General features: G+C 36.4%; 1 protein-coding gene across 4 annotated transcripts; it reads left to right on the top strand.

Moving 5' to 3' along the window:
* The first annotated feature begins 6,648 nt into the window (after positions 1-6,648).
* On the top strand, positions 6,649-24,936 carry LOC105033814 (peroxisomal ATPase PEX6). Of its 4 annotated transcripts, none has more exons than XM_010908741.4 (17): positions 6,649-7,077; positions 7,176-7,820; positions 7,925-8,168; positions 8,262-8,403; positions 8,630-8,813; positions 8,940-9,131; positions 9,209-9,502; positions 9,749-9,820; positions 12,708-12,794; positions 12,954-13,076; positions 13,156-13,266; positions 13,354-13,392; positions 13,495-13,616; positions 13,697-13,841; positions 16,966-17,046; positions 17,140-17,252; positions 24,314-24,936. In XM_010908741.4, the coding sequence occupies exons 1-16, from the start codon at positions 6,808-6,810 to the stop codon at positions 17,227-17,229; spliced, it is 2,841 nt and encodes a 946-aa protein (XP_010907043.2). In that variant the 5' UTR covers positions 6,649-6,807; the 3' UTR covers positions 17,230-17,252; positions 24,314-24,936. The 4 variants fall into 4 exon arrangements, 3 of the variants coding, with proteins under 3 accessions (XP_010907043.2, XP_010907044.2, XP_073116742.1); XR_830037.4 differs by having other exon boundaries at positions 6,670-7,077; positions 13,697-13,836; positions 24,314-24,359; XM_010908742.4 differs by lacking the exon at positions 9,749-9,820 and having other exon boundaries at positions 6,670-7,077; positions 24,314-24,513.
* Positions 24,937-25,643: the final 707 nt, after the last annotated feature.

Genomic DNA, 25,643 nt, shown 5'->3' with positions numbered 1-25,643 from the left:
CCTCTCTTAACCATTTTCACTCTGCTACCTCCTCCAAACCCTCCCTCCCCCCTAGCCCCACCCCACCCCCGAAGCCCATCATCGCTCTGCGACCACCCACCAGATCTACGCTCGATGCTTCTCTCTCTTTAGACCCATCGGTATGGGCCGATTTCATCGATCGAGGATGTGCACTAAGGAGCCTAAAGCCAATTGCCATTGAGGAAGCGTGCCGACAGCACTAGCTCGCTACTGGGTTCTCCGCCTCTGGTACCTTCCATCATCCTTTCCATCTTCCCCTACCACTGATCCTGGATTCAACACCCCCTCTCATTTTTTTTTTCTCTTCTCCTTATCCATGTCTTCATTTTCTATCAAACTTCTCCGTTGCTATTCCCATCTCCATAACCCGAATCCTAGCCCTAGCCCGAACCTCGATGTTAACCCTAACCCTCCCAACCACCATCCCCATCTAAACCCTAACCCTAATTTAGATCCTACTCATCTCAACCCTAATCCTTACCCACACCGACCGTCAACCTACCAACCACCATCACGATTTCCCTAACCTGGACCCTCACCACCCATCGTCCTTTCCCCCTCTGCCATTTCACCCTCCGCAAGCCAAACCCTAACCCAGACTCTCTGATGCTAGCCCTGATCAGGAACCCAACCTTGACCTTAAGCCCAAATCGAACCCTATTGGAAAACCCAGGATCCCTAAAGCTGACCTTGATCAGGGACCCAATCCTGACCCTAAGCCCACATTGAACCCTATTCGAAAACCTAGGGTCAACCCAACCATTACATTAAGCCCAGACTACTCGATGCTAACCCTGATCAGGGATCCAATCCTGACCCTAAGCCCAAACCGAACCCTGTTGGAAAACCCAGGCTAAACCCAATCATCCAAGCTAACCTAACCCAAAAAACTGACTAAAAATTCTAACCCAAATCCACCCAATCCAATTCCCAATAACCTATCATCCAATAGCCCAAACCTGTTAGGTCGGTTAATCAAAACCAGACCCTTTAGCCTAAACCAATAGTTTAATTAATAAAACCCGAATTGACCTGCTCGAATCCAAAATCCAAAACTAATTCCTTTGGATCCAAATCCAGAAACCCCCACAAAAAATCCAAAGGGATTGAGCTAAAGTTCAGCAACCATCTCGACCCTATTCTCCTCTCCCTTTTCCTTAATGCCACCATGGATGCCTGCTAAATTATCCATGGCAATCTCCAGGAATTGGAGGCTATCGCACGCAACAACCTTCCCAAATTGCATTGAACAGTGGTTCCGTATCCACATTGATCACAATAACCTTATCTCCCACATGATGCAATATAGGAGGAGGAAAGTTGTCAAAGGATGCAGCAGCCCCCAATTGAAGGTGAAAGTGCTAATGAATCACACCTCGATTTGGACCAGACCTTTTCCTTGCTCAGATGATACAGCATAGGGAATGGATGGCTGCAATACACCTACAGCAACCACCCCATACAGTTTGATGAGTCTAAAGCAGAGAAAATAATGCAAACAAAATTTAACCTATAGTGAAAAAACTCACTTGAAAATCCTGTCTTTCACTGAAGCATACTGCCCAATAACGAGAGAGGGATATTTATAACCCCATCCACCCTCACTAGCTGTCCTCCATCATATTGTATCTTCTACTTCTCTAATTGAGCAGTCCCCTCCATCAATCTTATCCAACATTTTCAGACCATCATTCCTCTTGAATCAGTCAAGAAAGGCTATCTGGGAATTACTCTATTCAATCGAATTCCATCCTGCAATGAATATCCATGGAAGGTTCTATCGCAGAGCACATATTTTTTTTCTTTTTTTTTATGCCAGATAAATGGATGTAAGGCCACCATACTCTTTTTTTAATTATTTGTTCTAATGCAACCAGCCATATTTTTTTTATTATTTTTTTATGTAAGCAACCTAACGGCAAAGTGGGCTGCCTGCACTATAGGATGAAGGACACATGGCATCTCAGATTATGGACATATGGTTTCATGGATTTGTGGTGCTTATCGCTTCGGAAGAGCATTGGCTTCTCCTTTAGGACTCGTTTGGTTGACGGAAAGTAGAGGGGGGAAGAGGCATTTTCTGGGAAGTGAAGAAAGTGCCTCTTGTTTGGTTGGAGTTTTAAGAGGAGAAAAAGAGTGAAAAAAGTACTTTCCATGAGAAGTCACTTCTTACATTTCATGAAAAGTGAAAATCCATGGAGAAGATGGATTTTGGTACTTTCCGTGACATAGAAAGTGGTACTTTCCTAAAATACCCTTTTAAGATCTATAATTAAAATTTAGTAAAATATCAATAGATGATTAGGATGAAGCATTAAATAGTAATATAATCTTATATTAATATTATCTTAATATTCATATAAATATAATATTAATATTTATTATATTTTAATATTATTTTAATATTTATATTAATATAATATTTTTATTAATATTAGTATAATATTTAGGTGCCTGGGCTAATTGAAGAGAGATTGAAGCCTCATATAATATCATATTTATATCTATATTAATAAATTTATTATATTAAAAGATTTATATTATGTTAATATAATATTAATATATTAGTATTATATTAATACAATAAATTATTATGATTTAATATTATATTATAATATATTAATATTATATTTATATTAATATAAATATAATATTAATATTTATATAAAGTTTATGAGTAAAAATGTATGATTTTATATCTACTAAGGGTATAATAGGTATTTTATATAGTTTTCTCAGAAAAATAGGTGTTCATCTAAACATAAGCTACTTTATAATAAGTCATCTTCTCATGGTCAATCAAATATACCAAAATCCTATTTTCAGGAAGTAACTTTCTAGGAAGTTACTTTCCAGAAAATTACTTTTTGGGAAGAGAAGTTCTTCCCACAAACCAAACGAGGTTTATTTGTATAGCTGTGTGTCAATTTTCAAACACATAAGCAATTTTTACATCTAATTCTCATAATTTTTCAGAAATTACTTCCTGAGAAGAAAAATTCTTCCCACGAACCAAACGAGGTTTATTTGTATAGCTGTGTGTCAATTTTCAAACACACAAGCAATTTGTACATCTAATTCTCCTTAGACCTTGCAATGATGGAAGTTTAGTGCAATGACATGTGGGGTTATGGCTATAGATGTAGAAGTCTTATGCACCTAGCATGCTGGGTGGTAAGGGTATATATACATTCAATCTTCTCCGGATCCTATAATAGCAAGAGTCTCGCACGTTAGGAATTCGGGTGAGAGTAAGGTCCTGATAATGAGGATAATTAGACTTGTTATGCACCATTTTAGCCACTTGAAGAAGGTTTGAGCGGGGTTTGGGAGATCTACCTCAGTATTCAATTATGAACCAAAAATTTGGGTTGCCAAATCAAAAAAAAATTGGCTACATAGTAGAAAATGAAGTTAGTGTTGATTCCATGCCTAACTTTTGTTTAGGTTAGAATTTTAAAATATTCTTTTATTTTGAAAATTTGGGCCCATCTATAAAGGAACCAATCAGATTTTAAAAGGATGGGTTTTGGTAGTATAATAGAAACCTTGAACTATAGGCTTCTACAAATGGACCAGAGCAAAGTGAAAACGGTGCTAGTTTACCTTTTGCTTAATTCTTTTTTCAACTGAATGAGGAATGTGGGCTCAGTTTTGGAGTCTTAAACCTCACTGGTTTAAATTGAGGTTTTATGTAATAGTTTTGACTATTTCTAGTAAAAATTAAAGAGCTTAGACCTCATTTTTAAAATTAGTATTTTATATTAATTTTTAAAATATTTGAGTTGAATAGGTTGAAGAAAATTTTTTCCTCTTCCAATAAAATTGTGAAGAATTTGTTGAGGCCTCGATGATCCATTTGGCTTATAAGCCAAATTTGACCCATTTACAAGTTGATTGGTTTTGGTTAACCCGAACCTGACTTGGTTAAGAAAAGTTGTTATCCAAGTGTATTTATGGACAGTTTTGGACCTATATGCAGGTCCTGGAATAAAAAATGTCAATCCTTGGCGCATGCTATAAGCCATTAGGCTCCAAATACATTACGGTGATGTTTGGTTTGAAATCGAAATCAGATTGGAAATAGGAATCGAAATAACTTAGAATCGGAATTGAAATCGAAATAGCCAAATCCTTCGAAGTATTTGGTTCATGACCGGAATCGAATCGAAATTGAAATTGAAATGAAAATTTGAATCTATAGAGAAGAGTAGGGATTGAGTTCTATATAAATTGAGCCATTCCCATTCTATTCTGAAATCGGAATCGGAATAAGACTCCTCCCAATCAAACAGTTAGAATGGAAGTCATCTATTTCGATTTTGATTTCAGTCTCCCACTCCCCCCAACCAAACACCCCCTATGTGTTTGTGTGAGTGTGAGAGTGAGAGAGAGATAAACTAGTTTCATAATTAATATAAAAAATATATTAATTAACAAATTATTAGTTTCATAATTAATAATAAAAAATATAATATTTATTTACTTTCTCATTTTTATAACATACTTTTATTGAGACATATTATATAGCCAAGTGATATACACCAAACAAATTAATAATCAAGTCAATATGCACATTCAGAAAAATCAATGCATAGTTTTTAAAATATGGAATTGATCAATGCACAATATACGGTTAAATGATTAATAGCAAATTAATTATCCAGCAATCTAATTCACATATCTAAATAAATTGATACATAGTTTTTAAAATATTATGTTAATCTATACACATTACATAGTATGCTGATATATACTCATCGATTTTTTGATACATACTGTAAGTTTTTTTAATACATATCTCATGATAATCCAGTACACATCTTTAGATAAATTAATACACAGTTTTTAAAATATGAAGTTCACTAATATATATACATGATCAGGTAGTACATACTTAGCAAATTAGTTATCAAATAATCCAATACATACCTCCAAGAAAATTGATATACAGTTTCTAAATATTATATCACAAGTACATACTATATGATATGATGATACATATTCATCAACTTTTTAATACATACTATAAATTTTTTTAATATACACTTAGTATGATCTAATATATTTCTTTAGATAAATTGATACATAGTTTCAAAAATATGCTTTTTGCCTAGAGACATTGGTGTGTATTAAAGAAGCTTATAGTATATATTAGCAAGTTGATGAGTGTGAATCCTCAGGCCATGTAGTGTGTACTTATGAATATTAAATATCAGAAGCTGTATATTAATTTGCTTGGAGGTGCATATTGAGTTGTTTGATAATAATTTGGTAAGTGTATGCCACGTATTCTATGTATTGATGAACTTCATATTCTAAAAATTATGTATCAATTTATTTGAAGATGTGTATTAATTTGTTTCATATGTATCATATAGCTATATAATATTATCAATAAAAAATATATTTAAAAATAAGAAAGAAAAAATATTATATTTTTTTAAATCATAGAACTGATAACTATATTAGTAGAAAAGGTCGTTGACTTTTATGTTTACTCTTTGTTTTTTTTTTTGGATAAGTCAGAGAATTCATATATAATGAGTTGAATACAATCTGAAAAGTCAGAAAGAAGGATGTCTTTGAACAATATCGACAAAAAAGATATATCAGTCTAGCTACCTTCTCTAAAGTGATCTGCTATAAAACTCGCAATCCAATCGATAGTAGAATTTACCTCTCAGTAAAATGTCTGATATCTACGAAGGCGCACTCCACTAACAGGCTTCAGGTGTTTTGGACCAATGGATTGGAAGCAGTAGCCCTCCCTCGTCCCCGAATCCAGCTAACCATCATTGTCAAATCATCCTCCAGCACCACTCATTGGGCTATAAGCACTAGACGCGTGAAAGAGATGGCCCCTCAAGTGGCTCGAAACTCCACGTTGAGTGTGGAGATCCCAAACAAACAGATTCTATCAGTCGCAATGAATCCAAAATCCGGGTCATTGATCATTAAACTTGCATCACCTCTGCCACTAGTCACATTACTATCAAAGTTGACCCTCAAGAAGATCGGAGGTCGGGGCTCCCAGATAATATAAATCCTACAAGATGCTGTAAGAGTGTCAAAGGGGTCCCCGATGTCCTGACTCCTTAAGGTCAATTCCGACCGTAAAGCATCCACAATTTTGGCTGCTTGAAAAGCTCTCGAGCACAATTCTGGCTAGCCACCATCTTGCCTCAAAAAGACCAATGTTTTGAGCCAGATAGATCTGGTAAGCTATATGGGTAACTTTAATGCTAGCAGATCTCGTATCCCTAAACTCTCTACTCCGATACAGAAATTTCAGTAAGACTTGATCAGACTCATCCCCTAGATTAAAAGATTTATGATAACTATAAAGTCCCCCGTAATTTTTTCTCTAATGTCCATCTTATATGATTTTTGTTCCTAAAACGGATATAAGAAAGTGGCATGAGGAGGTGGTTGAGCTTTTACATGGCTGGCGTAATGGTCCGTCTGAACGACGGGCAAAAGATGGTTTCAAGATCAGGAGCAGCTACTTCATCCCTCGGCATATCTTTTATAAGTAGTATTTGGTTGATATAAAATCCTATTCCAGGCTCTATCCTCCTAACAAATACACCAGCGGGATAACGCGGCTTATTCCCGGTTAGGCTATTCCCTCACACGTTCGAAGAAAATGAGGAACGAACGAAGACTAGATTTCGCGATTCTTTCTTCCTTCCGCTAAAACCCTAACCCCAATCTACGCAGACTAGGTTCTTGTCTCAGTCCGACGATCTCCAGCTCCTTGGCTGCCGGTCGGTTGGATCGGAGATGGTCGAGGGGCGGAAACCTCTCATACTCTCCTCCACCCGAGCCCTCCTCGATTCCGTCCTCAATTCAGCCAGGTCCGGTGGCATCAAGGATGGTGGAGGTAGAGACCGTGCATCTGGCGACCAGGGCCGGCCGGGGCTGCGATTGATATCTGGGATTCTAAAATTTGCGGATGATGGAGCTGGAGGCGATGAGCTGAAGGAGCATTCGCACTTGGTGGGTGTTTCTGCCTCCGTGCTGAAGAGACTCTCGATCACAGCTGGATCTCTGGTAGCAAACTTGTTCCTCTATGATTGGGACCTTTGGCTCTTGAGTCTATATTTATGGCGTTCTGTTCGACAATTTTCTGATTTTATAATGATTTCTAGGTTCTTGTCAAGAATTCCGATACTAACGTAGGGAGAATCGTTAAGGTTATGGTCCTTGATCGTCCAGTTGTGGGAGAGAAACGGGAAGAATGCACCGACCAAGCCATCTCGGCTTCGAGTTCTTGTCGTGTAATGAATATATTGTCTTCATTTACATATCCATCAAGCATTCATCTCTCCTTGGATCAGGAAGTTGCATATGTTACCCCACTTTTAGCATTTAACCTTGGGTTGCATGTCTCTTGCCTGAAACTTCTTGTTCATGGGGGCCAAGAATCCTTAAAATCTTTGTTTGAAGCTGAAGGGCATGAGACAGATGAGAGGCGGACAAATAATTCCTCTATGCACATAGAGCTTGATGCATGGCCTCACTTGCCCAAATATGCGTCACACTTAAGGGTTTCTTTTGTAAAGATCCCTGAATGTGGTACGCTTGGATCCCTTCGGGGAAATTCAACAATTGAAGTGGGGGACCGTCAAGATATAATTGACTCAGCTTTGAATGCATACTTTAAAGTTGATAGGTTTTTGGCTAGAGGTGATGTTTTCTGTATTCACATAAATTGGTATTGTGGTTCAGAAATGTGTGTTGCTTGCAACCAGAATATGCTCAAAAGATTTTCCAGCAATAGAATCTACTTCAAGGTTTGTTTTGTTTTCTTCCTTAATAATCCCTCTGTTAGATAAATCATAATGTATTGGGAACTTGACATGTATTGTATATTCTTACTATCACATTCTTTAACCAGGTCATGGCTATGGAGCCATTAAATGAATCTATCCTTCGTGTTAATTGTAATCAAACAGCACTTGTTCTTGGAGGAAGCGCAACTTGTGCTATTCCTCCTGATATATTAATTGGCAACTACAATGAACTTATGCCCTTGCAAGGTGATAGTGTGAAGCTCTTGGCATCCATATTAGCACCTACATTATGCCCCTCTGCTCTATCATCAAAATTCAGGGTTGCGGTGTTCTTATATGGTCCTGCAGGTGACTTTAATGTTCACTTTACAGATTGTAGGTTTCCTTTTAGGTGTTTGCCACATGCAACTTTGAAATATGTTTAACTAATGCTGAATACAGGGTGTGGTAAGCGAACTGTTGTTAGATATGTTGCTGGTCGTTTAGGCTTGCATGTAGTGGAATTTAGTTGTCATGACCTTATGGCTCCTTCAGAGAGGAAGATGCCTGCTGCACTTGCAAATATGTTCAAAATGGCTTACAGGTATACATAAAATAGTATTACTTTTTATCACTTTAGGTGTTTCTATTATTCGCCCGAGAAGTTTTGGGTTCCTTATAGTAGAAATAGTTTCATGTTGATGTTGGATTTTACTGTAAGATGGTCATTTTCTCCAAAAAAATTCATTTTAAGTAGACACTGGATAATTTTGTCCCGGAAATTTTGCAATTGAAATGCATTGAGTATATTTGAAATTGATTTCTTGCAGATATTCACCTTCTATTCTTCTACTTCGCCACTTTGATGTGTTTGGCAATCTATCTTCTAATGAAGGTTTACCATCTGATCAAGTCAGCCTTACTTCAGAAGTTGCATCAGTCATTAGAGAGTTTACGGAGCCAGTTTCTGAAGATGAGGAGTTCAATCCTGAAAAAGCAGCAAATGATGGTTCTGTATGATGTCTTCTGAAACATTTTTCACTCATTTCTAGCTTTCTTGGGTTTGTAGTGTTAGATAAACTGCATTTTCTGATATAATAATGGTCTTCGCGTTCTTATTCTAGCATTCCTTTGATTCAGTATCTAGTGGAAGCTGAAAGAGAAAGCAGTCACCGAGTATTACTAGTTGCAGCTGCAGATACTTCTGAAGGTCTGCAACCACCTATTAGACGTTGCTTCAGCCATGAGATAAGCATGAGTTCTTTAAGTGAAGCACAGAGGATTAACATGCTGTCCCAGTCACTTCAAGGTGCCACCAAGATCCACGATCAGGTATCAACTTTTCTTGTACATTCAACATTTCATGGTTCTGGTTTCAGAAATGATTTTTTTTTTTTTTTTTTTTGCAGAGCATTAATGATGAATTTCTAAAAGACATCATTGCACAGACATCGGGTTTCATGCCTCGGGATATACGTGCCTTAGTTGCTGATGCCAGTGCCAGTTTTATACACAGATTTTTAGCTGACAATGATAGAGTTGGACTCAGTGAGCATGATGAAAATTCTGTTGCAGGCTTTAAGTCTGGTTGGGATGGCAATAGCTCTGATAGAAATGCAGCTAAGCATCTGGGTGGAGAAGACTTCTCAAAAGCTTTGGAACGATCAAAGAAAAGGAATGCTTCTGCATTGGGTACACCCAAAGTGAGATAACATGTTCAAGCTAAGAATATTTAATACCATTTTCTTGCATATGGATGCTATGCCAATTTCTGAGTCATGGCATTTTTAATGCCATATAATTTGTGTTCTTACTGTTCTTGCTTTTTCTTATTTTTTCTGATCATATGCATAGTGTATACATGTGGTCCAAGTCTGAGTCCTCTGTGGTAATTGCTTGGATTTATTACATTTATATGGGATGTTTGGATTGGAAATGCTCTGCTTTAGGTGCCCAATGTGAAATGGGAAGATGTTGGTGGGCTTGAAGAAGTGAAGAAATCAATTCTAGATACCGTTCAGGTACTGTTCTATATCAGTTATGTCTTTTTAAAGCAAGACAGGAAGTTTTTTAAGTAAATCTATACAGTTGTGCATTTCTAAAGTAAAAGCAAGTTTAATCTTTGTTTCTATGGCCTATTGCTTGTGCTGCATTTGCATAAATTCGGACTTTAAAGTCTCTTTGTTTTTCTATCACATGCTTGCTGTCTCTTATAGTGTGTACTAACAAACAGGCACATGCGGCATACATGTTATACAAGTAATAAACATAGCTTAATTATGACACATGATTATTTATTCTTTTGCTTCTAGAATTATGGTGGAAGTAGAGGGAATATATAATCTGAAATAAAGCAGAGAATAATTTAAAACAAAAATTAGAAATTGTTGTTGATATTTGAATGCTTCTTCTTTCCTAATATATTGTAATTTGGTTCCATCTTCTTTCCTAATATACTATGATTTTTAATTGCATCCTTTTTCTTAATATATGGCAATATTTTGTTGCATTTGCTTTCCTAATATTTTGAGATTATGATGTTTGGGTCTTCCAATCAGAATAAAAGGAGAAAGCTGATGGTATCTTGGGTAAAAAAAACTGCATGCAATCAAATCAGTATACACTATAACACAAAATATCAATGTTCCTATATGGTAGGTATGTGTGTGTGTGTGTGTCTCTCTCTCTCTCTCTCTCTCTATATATATATATATATATATATATATATATATATATTTGTATATATATTATAGTTGTGTAATTTTGATATTGATTCATAGCATGTAGATAAATCGATTACTTAATATAACCTCTATGCTTACTATTTCCTTTGTTAAAACTAGAGCATGGATGGGGCTTGTTTTAGTTGTGTTGCATATAGAAAAGGAAATGCTGAAACTTGCATTCCTTCATTCCTTTATTTATTTATTTTGCAAGACAAGGACTCTCTTTTTTTGTGTTGGGGTTTTGGGGTACGATGCAATGAAAGAACATGTGGAAATTCTTTGTAACAAAACACCAGAGGAAGGAAAGGAGATGGGGTCTATATGCATTTTTACCAGTTCTGTGGTCCTTAATGAAACTAGAAGACAAGAAGTAGGTAAATATTTTCATTGCTTGTTTGAATTGTTTCAATTTATGTTCCCTTTGGAGTTGGGTGAGTGATATTTTTTCTTGTTTTCTTTTGTATCTGAAACCAGAGAATAAGGAAGATGAATTCCCCTTTGTTTGTGGAGAAGATTTTTATTTACTTCCTTCAAGTATAGAGGTAGATATTATAAAAGTTGGTGTGGCTACATATCAAGTTTTAGGAAGTAGGGAATAATCTGGAAGGGAAAAAACTGAGAGAAATTGAGGCTACATCTCAATTTTTAGGTGTTTATTTGCGGCTGAAGATGTGATTATCATGTTCTAGCAAGGTTGCCCAAAGCAAGGCTCTTTCTTCGGGACATCCCAACTAAAGAGGGAGATCGATTGACTATCCATTCCTCATTTTCTTGACAGAAAATATATGAAGCTAGATCTACCTTGCACCCTTGTCAAGGATTGCAAGTGAGATCTAAATGGTCATGACGAAGGGACATAGGAGGAAAATGTGTGCACGGACTCGGGTGTAGAAAGGCAGAGGGGCCAGATACATGGCGCTCTAACAACATTGATGCTTGTACATGCTTTTGTTATGGAGCACAAGCCAAAAGAAGAGTCTCACCTCTAGAGAAACTAAACATTTTCACAAGTATCTCTCACAGTCACAGTCTGCTGGGAATTTTGAAATCGCAAGGAACGAGAGATGGAAAGCAAGAGATTTGAGGTTTTTAACATTTTTTTGTAGCAGATAGATATAGAGTAAGTCTTTTTTTGGTACAACTCACAGCATATATTATTTGAAAATCTGAAAAGAAATAAATATATTAAAAGTTTCTTCTTTTGTTTTTTTTTTTTCTGAACCTCATACACTGTATAGGTTTTTCTGAGATCCTCAATGGGAGGGGTGAAAAAGGAATTGCAGGTATGATTATAGAATTAGATGGAATAAGGGGGAAAAAGACAGATCAATAGTTTAAAAAACAAGTGGGATTCATACTCTCTGGACATTTGATATATAATATTATTTCAACATTATGAACTTTGGTATTATGCTATATATAATCAGAGACAAATGTGTTTATGCTTATGTCTTTTAGATTTCAGGGGTTTAGAGATGTTTTTGCAGTCTGCCTAGAGTCACATCCAAGTAAAATGAGCTAGGGTTGTGAGAGCATGTGGGCTGCCCTGGATCCCTCCACCCTTAAAATGGAAAAAAAAAAGGTAAATGGATGAACTTTTGAGATCGACAAATGTCTTAATCTATGCAACTTAAATTACGTTAGTGACAGCAACTATGGTATATATCTTGGCCTGAAACCACCACGTGTACCAGTCCCACAATGTGATATAAAGGATGCTTATGTTGGATTATCCAAAAATTGTAGAATAATGGCTTGATTAGATTTTTGGGCTTATGCCAAGGTCCATTCAGATGAGACGAGCATGACAAAGATGAGAATGTTAAGGTGGATGGCTGGTTAGGAGTATAAGTTGAATCAGTTGGGTGTGTGATTGTTAGGTAATCATCCTTCTGGTTTCATGCATTGCTTTTTTTTTTGTTTGTTTCTTAACCTATAGGTGTACATAGCGAAGTGGCATTATTTATTTTAGGTTCAGGTCTTTGACCAAGCATGTATGTGTGACTGGTTTTAGGGATCTTATAGGCCTCTGTCTTCCTAATTTGGCTCCTTTAGGCTGTTAATTGAGCAAGATTCATGCATTGGGATACAATTGCAGTCCTAATACTAGTTTGACTTCTGAAAATTAGTAAATTCCTTAGGTGGATTATATCTGATTCTGTTAAGATGATAATACCTGCAGTTACCTCTCCTGCATAAGAATTTATTTTCATCTGGATTGCGCAAGAGGTCAGGTGTTTTGCTTTACGGCCCTCCTGGGACAGGGAAGGTTAGCACATTAGACTTACCTCATTTTTTGGTTCTGGCCTGAACAATCAAAATGTTTTCTGTGGTCATTGCTATCTAAAATACGTTAACCACAATTACCTTTATGATGACAAATAAGAATTTGCTTTGCTTAATAAATGCTTGTTTTGCAAAATTTCAGACATTGTTGGCAAAAGCTGTTGCAACCGAGTGTTCGTTGAATTTTCTCAGTGTAAAAGGGCCTGAATTAATTAATATGTACATAGGAGAATCGGAAAAAAATGTTCGAGACATCTTCCAGAAGGTATCTTGTTTTGTTGAACCAAGAAACACAAAAGATGTAAATATTTGGCATGGCACATTATTTATTACATTTTCTACAGGCAAGATCTGCACGTCCCTGTGTTATTTTCTTTGATGAGCTTGATTCCCTTGCTCCTGCTCGAGGAGCCGCTGGAGATTCAGGTGGGGTCATGGACAGAGTTGTTTCTCAGGTGATTTGGACTCTGCCTGCTAAAAGTTGTCTTTTATATAATATAGTTTGTTTTACACCTCATAACTCTTATCTTCATTTATTATAGATGCTTGCAGAAATTGATGGCCTAAATGAATCCAGTCAGGTATTGATCAACATATCTATGTCCTATTTGCGTATTTTAAAGGATGTTGATCAATTGAATAATTTTGATCGCTCCATTTTTTTTCTTCTTTCAATTCTGCAGGATTTATTTATTATAGGGGCAAGTAACAGACCTGATCTTATTGACCCAGCTCTTCTGCGCCCTGGTCGATTTGACAAACTTCTATATGTTGGAGTAAATTCGGATGTATCTTATAGGGAGAGGTAAGTTCTTGTTCACACATGAATTGTTACTATTAGATTACTCTAGTTAGATGTGATTTTAACCTTTTGTCCCTTTGTAGGGTTCTCAAAGCACTTACACGAAAATTTAAACTGCATGAGAATGTATCTTTATTCTCAATAGCTAAGAAGTGTCCTCCAAATTTTACCGGAGCAGACATGTATGCACTATGTGCAGATGCCTGGTTTCATGCTGCAAAACGTAAGGTACTTATTGCACCTAACTCTTTGTTTCCTTGGAAATCTTTTTCATTATTCAATCACTTTTTATTAAGAAGTCATGTCATTATATTTTTATTCTGTGATCTGGACCTTAGTTTAACACCTAATCTAATCTAAGTTACATATGATGCGGGCACCAGTGTCTCACAGAGGGAAGAAACAGTCTTGGGGTTTCTTGATTTTGCTCATCAAGCACATCTTGTATAGGAACTTATTTCTAATGAACTGTAGAATTGTCTTATCTGATACATATAAATTGATAATCATTAAACTTAAAGTATATAGAATATATTCTATGTCCTTGTTTTATCAGCTATTATGCATATTTTTCAAGGGATTATTAGCTTCAAGACATGTATATATTTTGAAGTTGATGAGAGATTGGATCCCAAGAAAATTTTTGATGCTTCAAGGGCAAGAAAAGTATATGACACAATCTCAATACCGGGTACTGTCGATCTGATATAGTGTCATTAGGATATGGTATTGTATTGTACCAAACCTCGATATGGAGAATTGTATGGTTACGATACCGGTTCATTGTTTTTGTTTTTTCTTATTTTTTTTTTCAAATTTCTAATTTTTTATGATTTATTTTAAAATCTAGGGATCTTGGATGATTTTTAACTGAAAAATACATATATTAAATAAATCTAGATTACAAAGTACATAGCAACATCTAGTCCCTGCTGGAGTTTTTGTGCTGCTTGTAAATGTTGGGATCTCATTCATAGTTGAGGCTTTGGACTTGAGTCCAACCTAGATCTTGGGCCCACTCTTGCATATGATAATCTAGGCATCCTGGATAGCTGTCCTAATACCGGTCCTCTATCCAATATTGGGATGGCCATCCCACCCCAGGAATGATTGGAGTCATGAAATCTAACCTGGCTTAGGCTCTGGACGGTAGTAGCCACTCAAATACAATATCTTAGACAAATGATATGCATAGGGTTGTACGCTGGGTATGCATCATGGGATCTGGTATATGATGAGGATCTAGAGACATCAGTGGCCCTACTCTCATGCTGTATCATCCATTGCAGCAATGCCAAATCCTAAAGCATGTTGAGAGGCCCATCTCTTGTATGCTGTTGTATCCTTGTAGGCCTTATATCATGCATTGTTGTATGCATCTTGCATGATATGAATGAAACAAGACTCCTCAGTGAATGGACTCAGTCTATATGGCTGAGTCAGGCACCCTCTCATGTCAATGCTACCTCTTTGGCCATCAGACTTATAATCTTTCGTATTGCAAGATAATCTAGGCAACTCTTAGTGGTCTTGAAATTTGAGTGAACAAGCTCCTTGTCAACCCTCTCCGACAAATTTGCAGCTTTCTTTCCTTTTCCTTTCTTGCTGTTTTGATAATTGCTTTCTTTCCCTAGCTGCCTTGCTTGATTGGCTCTGTTGGGTGGCTTGACTAAGCTCATCACCTTGATTGGATTGGGTGCCATGATGACTTCTCTGTAGTGTCTCCTTGTCATATCTCTAGGTGGAGGTCTCAAACATATTGTTGTGTGATAGTGATTGACTCCCCTGGACCTTTGTGGTTGCAGCTGTTGCAAAGTGCGGGAGCATAGCATGTGTTGCTCTATCTGCCGCTCTACATTCACCCTAGCTTCCTTGGCTATGATACTAGCTGGGTTGAGGAGGCCATCTTCAAGCTCTGCCTACCACTACTACTGTCACTGAAGTTAACTGATCATGGGATCCTTATCATATACATAGTCATTATGCAGTGCGTTGTCATATTTCAGCTCGTCCTTGATGCACTTCAATTAGAGCTGTAGATTTTAGTGCATGTATACTCAATCATTCAATCTCTTCTATGTCAGATGGTTTCTCTATTTGTTATGTATTGAGGAGAAGATCAACCAATTGTTCTCACGGCCACTAGAAGTGGTGTGCGATAGGATTCAGATTGCTAACTTCCTAAGGGAGAGCTCAAAGTGAAATCACTATTTATCTGCAAATGCAATCAAACAAATTGTATACTAGCCAACATTTATCATAAAATATTAGATTAGGTAGTCTCTGTCCAAAATATCTAGATTTATATTGTATTTGCTAGCCATGGCTGCCTTTTCACCAAAGATGTACAGAGCCCTCCCTTGAAACTTTAGTTTGTGAAATCCACACCACTTGTGGCATCGTATCGCTGTCTAAACTGACAAAGTCTTATTCCCATTAGATTTAACTTACATTCTCTAGGCATCTGATAGCAATGACGGCATTAGGCTTCATCTTTTAGATGATATTGCATGGCTGTCAATAGTTCCTCAGCCAAGGTAATTCCTTGGACACTATTAGAACCATGGATTGATGTGCTAGGCTACCAAGACATGCAATTAATTTAATTAGCAAACAAAAGATTGCACGATAGCAGGCCGTCATCTTGTAGATGATATTTCATAGTGCAGCCAATAGTTCCCCATCCATGTCTATTCCCAGGACAGTATATTGTGCCATGGATTGAGGTAGTAGGCTGGCAAGACATGCAATTGATTTAATAAGCAAACAAAAGATTGCATGATAGTACTTTACGACTATAAAGAAGTATTGAGGACTGCAGTTGGATAACCTGCTAGATACAACTCTCTGCTCATCTGGTAATGCTACCCCTATTTCTTGATGCTAGTGTACTCGTTAGTATGCTTTGGATCCGCTTGTTTAATCTTAGCAGCCTAGGTAGTCATAATCATATGATACAAAATGCACTTGGGACCATATTGGTTCGGTTTCAGTGCATGGTATAGGGGGCATATGGACACTTGGTATGCCAAACTGGTCCTTGTACCGGGTGTATCAACATAGTGACCGGGTGGCACTGGTATGGGGTCCAGTACTGAGATAGCATATCTTGCAGTTTATTGCAATCATACTGAAGCTTATATACCTGACTTAGTAGAAGCATTTCGTATCACGTGCTCATTTTGTTGGAGTTTAGGGCTTTAGCGTGCAGCATATTTGTTTGCTGATGTGGCTGTATTTTCCATTACTGGCACTCATGCTGGTTGTCTGGCAATTCAGTGACCTTAGTGTTTCAATAATTTTGTCTCTTTGACAAATCATGGTTTTCTCCCTTGTCTTCTGTCCGCTCCAGGTTTCAGACAATTGTAAAGATTCTTCCAGTATTGATGATAAAGCAGATTCAGTTGTTGTTGAAATCAATGATTTTATAAAGGTATGTAATTTTCAGTTTATCACTGTTAAGCTGAACACTATCTTGGTAGTGAGGTTCACAAATAAAGATAATTATGCCTATGATGCTGCCCAGGTCTTAGGAGAGCTGTCACCATCTTTATCAATGGATGAATTGAAGAAGTATGAACGGCTCAAGGAACAGTTTGAAGGAGCTTCAAAATGAGGCAGAGCCAATTAAATCACATGGTTTTTATCCAAAATCTTTCATATCTGCTACCTATTTCCATATATCAGCACAAACTTTGATTGTTAATTTTGCTTGAAACATGTTTTTATAATTACCATCCTTTTTTTTGTCATCCAATTCATGATATCCATTTTCCACCATCCTCTCAATTCTTCTGTTCAATTAACAAGGACCAATAAGCTGGACTTCTACGTAATATAGGATCTTTATGGATCTGTGTAGTATAACTGAGATCCGAACATAGACACCAGAGATTGCATCAAAACTACATTGTATCGGTGATGTCTTTTTTCATCATAGTTGTCTGATTTTACATGATGACCTTTTAGTTTTATATACAGGGCCACTCTTGACATATAATGATTTAATAGATTGCCAGTTATAAAGATGATTCTATTTGTTTCCTCACAGTGCAGCTTTATCCAACTCTATATTTTTATGCCAAATGGATCTTGATAAACCCACACATGTTTCCTCCATTTTGGAGATCATAAGAAATTCTTCAATCTTATTGGAGTTGTATTTGTGTCCATATCTTGTTATCATTTGCCATCAAGCATACAACCACACTCATCTACTTTTTCGGGCTCTTAAATATTGTCAATGGCCTGTTGTTATTTTTTTGCTCAAGTCATTTCACTTCCTTGACCTATTAATCAGTTTTATGCACCACTCATGCAGTCCCTTCCTGTATTTCTCTCTCAAGAATGATTGGAACTTGAGACTGTTCACTGAGAATAATCCATATCATCCTGTTAGATGTTTCTTATCCTAATTTTATCGACCATATGTGGTGTTTTGCACATTGAGAAAAAGTATCAGTTGTTTCTTATTTAGTGACACTAATATCGGATCAAGTCGATTTTGTTTTTCTATTTTCTTGCTCTTAGGAAAGTTATGTAATTCTATTTCTTTTATTTTATATTTCATTGGGTCATTTCTAAAGGCATCTTATGTTGAGTAGTTCAACATGTTACGAGAAACTCTTCTATTGCCATCATTGATGTACTTTAGAATCTATCAGTGAAAATTGGTTGGTGATACTTGACCATTAGGTGCAGCTTATACATAAAAATAAACATAAACGACGATTCTTGTCCCGTTGTTTTAAGGTATATATATGGTTCCTACTTTTCCATGGTTCATCCAAAAAGTCATCAAAAATAGTTGGGGTAGTTTATTTTATTTTCAATTTATCAGAACTTGTTTTCAATGTTCTTATCTAGTCAGTGTTTTCTGTTTTAGTGGGTTGATATGCTACTGTTCATGCATACTGTTTATGCTACAGTACCATGACCAGCTCTGAGGCTTATATTGGGGTAATTCGGCTGCTCTTTTCTTCAGATTTATTTAGTTGAGGGAACTGTAGAGCGTGTTTGCTTTTGCTTAAAAATAATAGTTTTGGAGCTTTTAGAGGAAAAAAAAAGTACTTCCCACAAGAAATGAGTGTGTAACACTATATGAGAAGTGCTTCTACAATAAGCAGAAGTCATAAAAAATGCTTTTAGGAGGAGATAGAAGAACTTGCTTCTGGTCTCTGTTTGTGAGATTGCTCATTGTCTTAACGTATGGTAGAACAATCCACAAAAGGTTGTTCTACAATTTGTGATTATTAAACATTGAATGTAAGAAAAGTACTTTTCATTTAAAAAAATTAAATAAAGGTGATTTTTGAGAACGACTTTTTATATGCAATGATTTAGTTGGCTGTTTAGTTAATATTTATTTAAGAGTCCTATTTTCAGGAGGATTAGTAGTTGGTTAGGGTTAATAAAAGGAGGTGAAGCCAGCTGCTTATGGCAATGATTTTGAGGATTGCATGTGAGTGACATTGAAGAAATAAGCTGCAGGCCATTTTTTCTCTCTTCTCTTGTCTTCTGTTTCTTTCCTTGTTCTACTGCATGTTTTATTCTCCCCACCCTTTTCTCTTCTACATATTATATTCCTCTCCTAAATATTAGTTCTGCAGTTACCCAGCAGTGCCTTTTTTTTTTTTTTAATTTAGTAAACAGAGCATATAATCAATGCTGATGAAGAGATGTCAAAGGAGCTTATTAGTTGCCAAACAAATCCTCCTACATGTATATGCAACTGTTGGTTCTTCAATAATATGCAAGGAAAGCACTCAGAATCATTGCCAGATATGACTCAGAACCAATAGTTTATTATCTAGTAGATCTTTCCATTCGAAGAGTTATCAGTATTTATCAATCTATTCCTTGGCTTTCAATTCCTGGCCAATTCTGATTTGAACCCAAAAACTCAGAGCAGAATCATATTTTGTAGCCTTTAAATTTCATCAATGTGATGCAACGCATGCTGCTGCCGTTCCCACAGAGGATCTGCCTTCAGTAGGGTCCTTGTGTCTTCTTTAGTCTCCCATTCCTTTATGTTGGCCTTTCAACATGCATTTAAAATCTTTTCATCAGTGTTGCCTCCTTTTTAGTCATTTTATTGCACATTAATCAGATGATCCTCATCTTTGCTACCAGCTTCTTATGCTCATGGCCATGGCACACTATCCAACACAATAAACAATACAAGCTTGCTACTCATTTATTTATTTTATAGATTTCTCTTCTAAGTCTTGGTGGTAGTTGACATTTAATACTATAAACATGCATCTCCACTTCACCCACCCTAGTTCGTCCTAACTCTTAAGACATTCTTATCTCTCCGTCATTGGGATGGATGTTACTAAAGCAATTGATTTCATATTTTTGTTGCTCGATTTAAATTACGACCTGGCTATATTGTTTTCTTTGCTTGTGCATTGGTATATGTGGAATAATTGAATTAAAAATTAATTTATTCATCTTATAAAGTTTTCATAATTCTATTTTGATCATTTTAACCTCCTCCTTTGGCCAACCAACATAACATTTTAACAGAAACCAAGAACTTGGAGGCATCCTCTTGATCTATATGGCAAACGCATCTAACTCGAGCATAAATGGTAGGGATTTGTAGCTGACTCCTGGTTAGAGCCTACTTTCATCAAGCACCTTCCAAACATTATAGCCTTGTGTAAGTACTGAATGCATTTGTCAGGAACCTGTATGTTGTTCCTGCATGATATGCCTTTCATGCAGATTGCCTATCAATGAGCTCTGCATGTACAATTGCAGGCTGTATCCAAATAAATGAAAAACCAGTATTACACTGACATTTGATTAGGGCTATCGATAAGTCCGGAAGAATCTGACTCTGTAACCTTAAAAGCCAATAGTCAAATGGGCATTTTAATGATGTGTCTGTTACTATGTGTATATAATGAATGATGAGATCTTTGAGGTTCCATGATTTAAGCATCAAGCAATTCTTTGAGGTGTCAAAGTGTCTAAAGTATCTTCACACCCTGAATTTTAAAGTCCGAGGGTGCATATGATGTTGCTTAAAGATAGTCCTTTCATAATTTTCAAGTAATGAAAGTGCTTTGCAATAAATAAAAAAATAGGTGCTTGGTAACATCATTTGGCGGGTGCTTGTTAAAGAAGCATTAGCTGCAAAATGCTTTAGGAGAGGCTAAAAGATCTAGGTTCTAGATTCTGCTCTAGTGAGCTTGCTTCTTGCATTTCCAATATGCTAAGCCCTTCCAAATAAGTAGTTCTATAATATATAATGAGCAAGGATAAATATATAAGAAAAATTATAGAGACACCCCTTCAGATTTGAGCCATTTATAGACTCAAAAAGTTTAAAAAGTGTCATTTAGCTACCAAAACTTTAAATTTGTTGCAATATGGTGTAACCATCAAGCTAGATCTTGACACCATTAACGGAATGAGAAAAAGACAAAAATACCCTTGCTTCATAAAGGTTGTCCTTTGTCATTCATCTTTCTACACAATCCTTAAGGCGCTCTATTCTCTATCATTTATCCATCTACATGGATCTTAAGTGTCCAATTCTCTATAATTTATTTGCTGGCACAGATCTTAATGTGCTTCCATCCACATGCACAGATTTTAAAGAACATTCTTTGTCATCCATCCCCATGCATATATATATATATAATATCAAAGTGCTTCATCTATGATCCATTCATTTGCACAGATCGCCAAGCACTATGTTCTCTGTCATTCATTCGTCTAATAAATCTTAAAGCACTATATCCTCTATTATCCATCTACCTAGCATGAATCATAAAGCACACTATCCTCAGACATTCATCTACTTGCTGAAATATTAAAGCGCTCTATCATCTATCATATGACTGCTTGCATAAATCTCAAAACATTCCATCTATCATCCATTCGTTTGCATTACACATATCGGAAAGCACTTTGTCCTATATCTCTATCCTCTATCATCTATCCGTTTGTATGGATCTTAACGCACTCCATCTCAAACATTCATTAGCTTATACAAAATCCTAAAGCAACCCTCTATTAGTTATCCGCTTCACAAATCTGGAAGTGCTCCATCCTTTATTATCTATCCATCTGCACAGATCTCAAAGCATTTCATTTTCTATTATATGTTTGCTTGGACAAATCCGAGATCAAAAGCAAATTGTGCAAAGGCTTCTAACTCTGCGAATTGCGCTAGTTCTAATTTTGATATGCTAGCTACTTGTTTCATGGCTTTAATTTAAGCTGTGGATCCCACTTTGAAAACAGAAATACCCACATTAATAGCGGGTCGGATTCCAGCATTGAATAGATCGGTGGATAAGAATATTTGTCCATCTGTAATGGAAATTACATTACTAGGAATATAAGCTGAAGCGTCCCCAAATTGAGTCTCAACTATTGGTAAAGCAGTCATACTCTCTTCACCTAAGCGAGAATTTGATTTAGCGGCTCTTTCCAATAGGTGCGAATGCAATTCATGTTGAATCGTCAAGAATCAAGGATTCAATATAGTTAGGAAATATTAGAATCGATGAAAAAAGATTCATTTAAATTCATATTTGAATTTTCTTGAAGCATTCTATCCAAGGTTTTAAATCCTATGGGATGGGGCTATCCGATTTTCCATGGAATAGAAGATACCGTCGTCCCGTCCTATTCTGATACTTGGGACAGAGGATGTCCCAAGATATACCGATTGGGATGCTGGGATACTAGCAGGATGGCTTTGTCTGGACACAGGATGGTACCCCATCTCGGTGTCCCATGGGACGTCCCATTGAGATCTGAATCCTTGCTCCATCCTTTATCATTCATTTGCTTATATGGATTTCAAAGTGCTCCAGCCTTTGTCACTCATCTGCTTGCATAGATCTCAAAGTGGCTCATCGTCCATCATCCATTCAATTGTCTAGATCTCAAAGTACTCTATCCTCTATCATTCATCTACCTATACAGATCCTAAAGTATACATTGTTTGTCATTCATCTTTCTATATAGATCTCAATGTGTTTCATTTATTGTCATTCATATGCTTGCATAAATTTTAAAGCACTTTATCCGTTGTCATTTATTTGTCTACACAGATCTCAAAGTGCTACTTTCTTTTTATTTCTGCTAAACAAGAGCCCCTTGCTAAGTTAGCGAGAAGGGCAGTTATGGGATTTTATAAAAATTAATGATCTGATTTGTGATTTCATAAGAATTGAGTTAGTCAATTCACTATTTCATATATCGGAAAAAGGTATGATAGGGCAAGTTCCGTATTGATTTTCGATAATGGATTAGATCGCACCAATATAATCTTTTTCTTCTAAGATGAAGATTTAATGACTTACGCAACATCAAGAAACTATTGGTATTGGTACATTGTTGAATCAAAATAATGAATGTTTTTAAGCTATCAAGTAACCCTCATGTGATAACATTCTCTAACAAAGATAGATGATGAGGCTACATTATAATAATTTTAAAGTTTTGGGATCTACTTGACACTTTTAAACCTTTGGTCTAGATGTAAATGATCCAAACTTGGAGTGATGTCTCTGTAATTCCCCAATATATAGATATTGATGATTTTTTATTTAAGAATTCAAAGGAAAGTTATTTTAGGAATGAATTTTAAAGTGTAATGCAATGCCAAAAAGATGCCCTTAATTAGTCTGCATATATTTCCTCAATTGCTCGAGGAAATAAGGGCTCTTGAATTGTTAAATGTGATTTGTTGCTAGTAATTTTACGAATAAAGTTGCCAAGAACCTTTAGCAAGACTATTATATAATTAGAGGTATGATCGAGTCGAGTCAAGTAGCTAGAGGTTTAAGCTTGATTCGATTCAAAATACTCGGACTCAAAATTCGATTCGAGATCGATGGAGCTTTAATATCCAAGCTGGCACTTGAACTCAGTCAAGAAAAAATGATACTCAAGATTGACTCGACTCGAATATCAAGCGAGCCATATTTGGTTAAAATAAAATATAACATAAAATTATATTTGAAATATTAAGTTAATAATATGTATTAAAATAAATACAATGTTGTTAAAATTATATATAATCGATTAGACTCGTGAGCTCTCAAGTTGGGCATTTTGCTATCAAGCTCGAGTAGTTGAGCCAAGTCGAGCTTGGACGTAAGTCGAGTTCAAGCAGCTTGCGAGCTCGGCTCATTTCCGCCCCCATGGATGATTAATTTTAGATGCTATATATGTAATTGTCCTTTGCAAAAATGGCATGAACATGTGCTGCATGAAGGAAGACTTTATTCTGTTCTTTTCTTTCTTTTGCTTGAAATGTGGTAGAAATGCCATCTCTCAGATTAGAACCTACTCTCCTCGGCGCATGAGACTTGTTTTAGAGAAATCTATCATTTCTTTCTTTTTTTCTTTCTTTTTTTTTTTCTCTCTCTCTCTCTCTTTTTTTTTTTTTGAGAAATATGACGGCATGCAACCTCTCGGATTAGAACCTGGAGCCTCTCCCCTATACATGAGACTCGTTTAAAAGCAATCTGTTCTTGCTGTCTAGTCTGCTTTATTGATCCATCAGATACCTAAAACTCTTACAACGTTATATGACTTGAAATAATCAATGTATTTGAATTTTTTCTGCAATCAACTATATAGAGCTTTGTTCCTATAACAATTTATTGAAAATATTCTCTCTCGTACATGGCTACATGGTGACTCATTCTTGTGATCAATAACAGGTTCATTTTACCATTGGGCAAGATCTGCGCATTCCTCTTGTTTGGATGGCCAAATAGCTAGTGAAGGAATGCAAGCTACAGCAAGACCTGGTTATCATCAAACCAGCTGGTATTCTCCATTAAGACAACATTGCACTTGCCCTGTTTACACTGATTAGCGGGGGAGAGAAAGTCATTCTTTTCTGCACTATTAATCTTATCAAGCTACCAAGCATCTATTCCTTCAAGCCAGATTGACTGCTATGGCTAATATTTGACCCTGTGGTAACTTTGTTTTGGGGAAGATACTTTCTACCATGCAGCTGAGGTTGGTTTGTTTTTGCTATATCATGATTCCAGAGTAATGGATAGCATGGTGTATGTTCAGTCATGCCAGTGACATCTGTGATATCAAAATTTGCCATCATCTTTGGTTGTCTGGTCAAGGCACGTGTGGTATCAAGTTGCATGGTTCGCTCAGGAATGGCCCCACCACTCGATAAGCCATTCATTTATTCTTCGTGAGATGCAAGGAACAAATCAAAGGAGCTTTTGTCACTAGTTTTTTCCTTTTTTGACTTGAATTCTTCTTTCAATCGGCACTTTTGATTAATTAAATCAGGATCAACTGACGTTTGTGTTTATTCTTCCACAATTGGTGGTTGTCATATTCCGGCATGATAATGCGGACCCCTGCCTCCCTTAAGGTTAAGAATAAACTGATTACATTCTTGGGTCTTTGAACTGCTATACCATGTATTAGACAAAATAATTTTGGGTTCTCTACTCAAATTGAATGTTGTGGATTATTTGGAGTTACGGCTTGTTTGCCAGTTTTTTAAGCTCCCGTGACCTCTCTTCTGTATTGACCTTGTGCTGAAGTGCGTAAGAAAAATGTGCAAGGGGTTTCCTTCGTGTGATCGTTATTTTGGAAGCTTGGATTTAGAAGGACCAAGTCAAAGGCTTGAGCTTGCATCCAAGTTTCACATCTAGTATGCTGTTCGTTTGTGAAGAAAGACCACCATCCCTTCTACCAAAAAAAAAAAAAAAAAAAAACGAAAAAGAAAAGAGGAAAGGGAAGAAGAAGAAAAAGAAAAGATCACTATGAGCTACCATAGCTAATAATCCTTTGATGCAATTAGGGATGGTAATTATAGCTAATCTATCAGATACTTGTTCTGGTTACGAGGTAGGTTTTTTTGACTTGATTAAAATCTAGGGTGGGTATGTATTCTAGATAAAATATCCGAAATGGATTGGCATCGGATGTAGATAATGATATGTCCTATTTGGAATCAATCTAGATATAATCTTAATTTAAATAATCTCTTTTAAAGTTATAATTATTTTA

The sequence above is a fragment of the Elaeis guineensis genome, chromosome 7 (genome assembly GCF_000442705.2).
Source record: "Elaeis guineensis isolate ETL-2024a chromosome 7, EG11, whole genome shotgun sequence".
NCBI classification, from domain to species: Eukaryota; Viridiplantae; Streptophyta; class Magnoliopsida; order Arecales; family Arecaceae; genus Elaeis; species Elaeis guineensis.
This window is presented reverse-complemented; position numbering and strand designations above follow the sequence as displayed.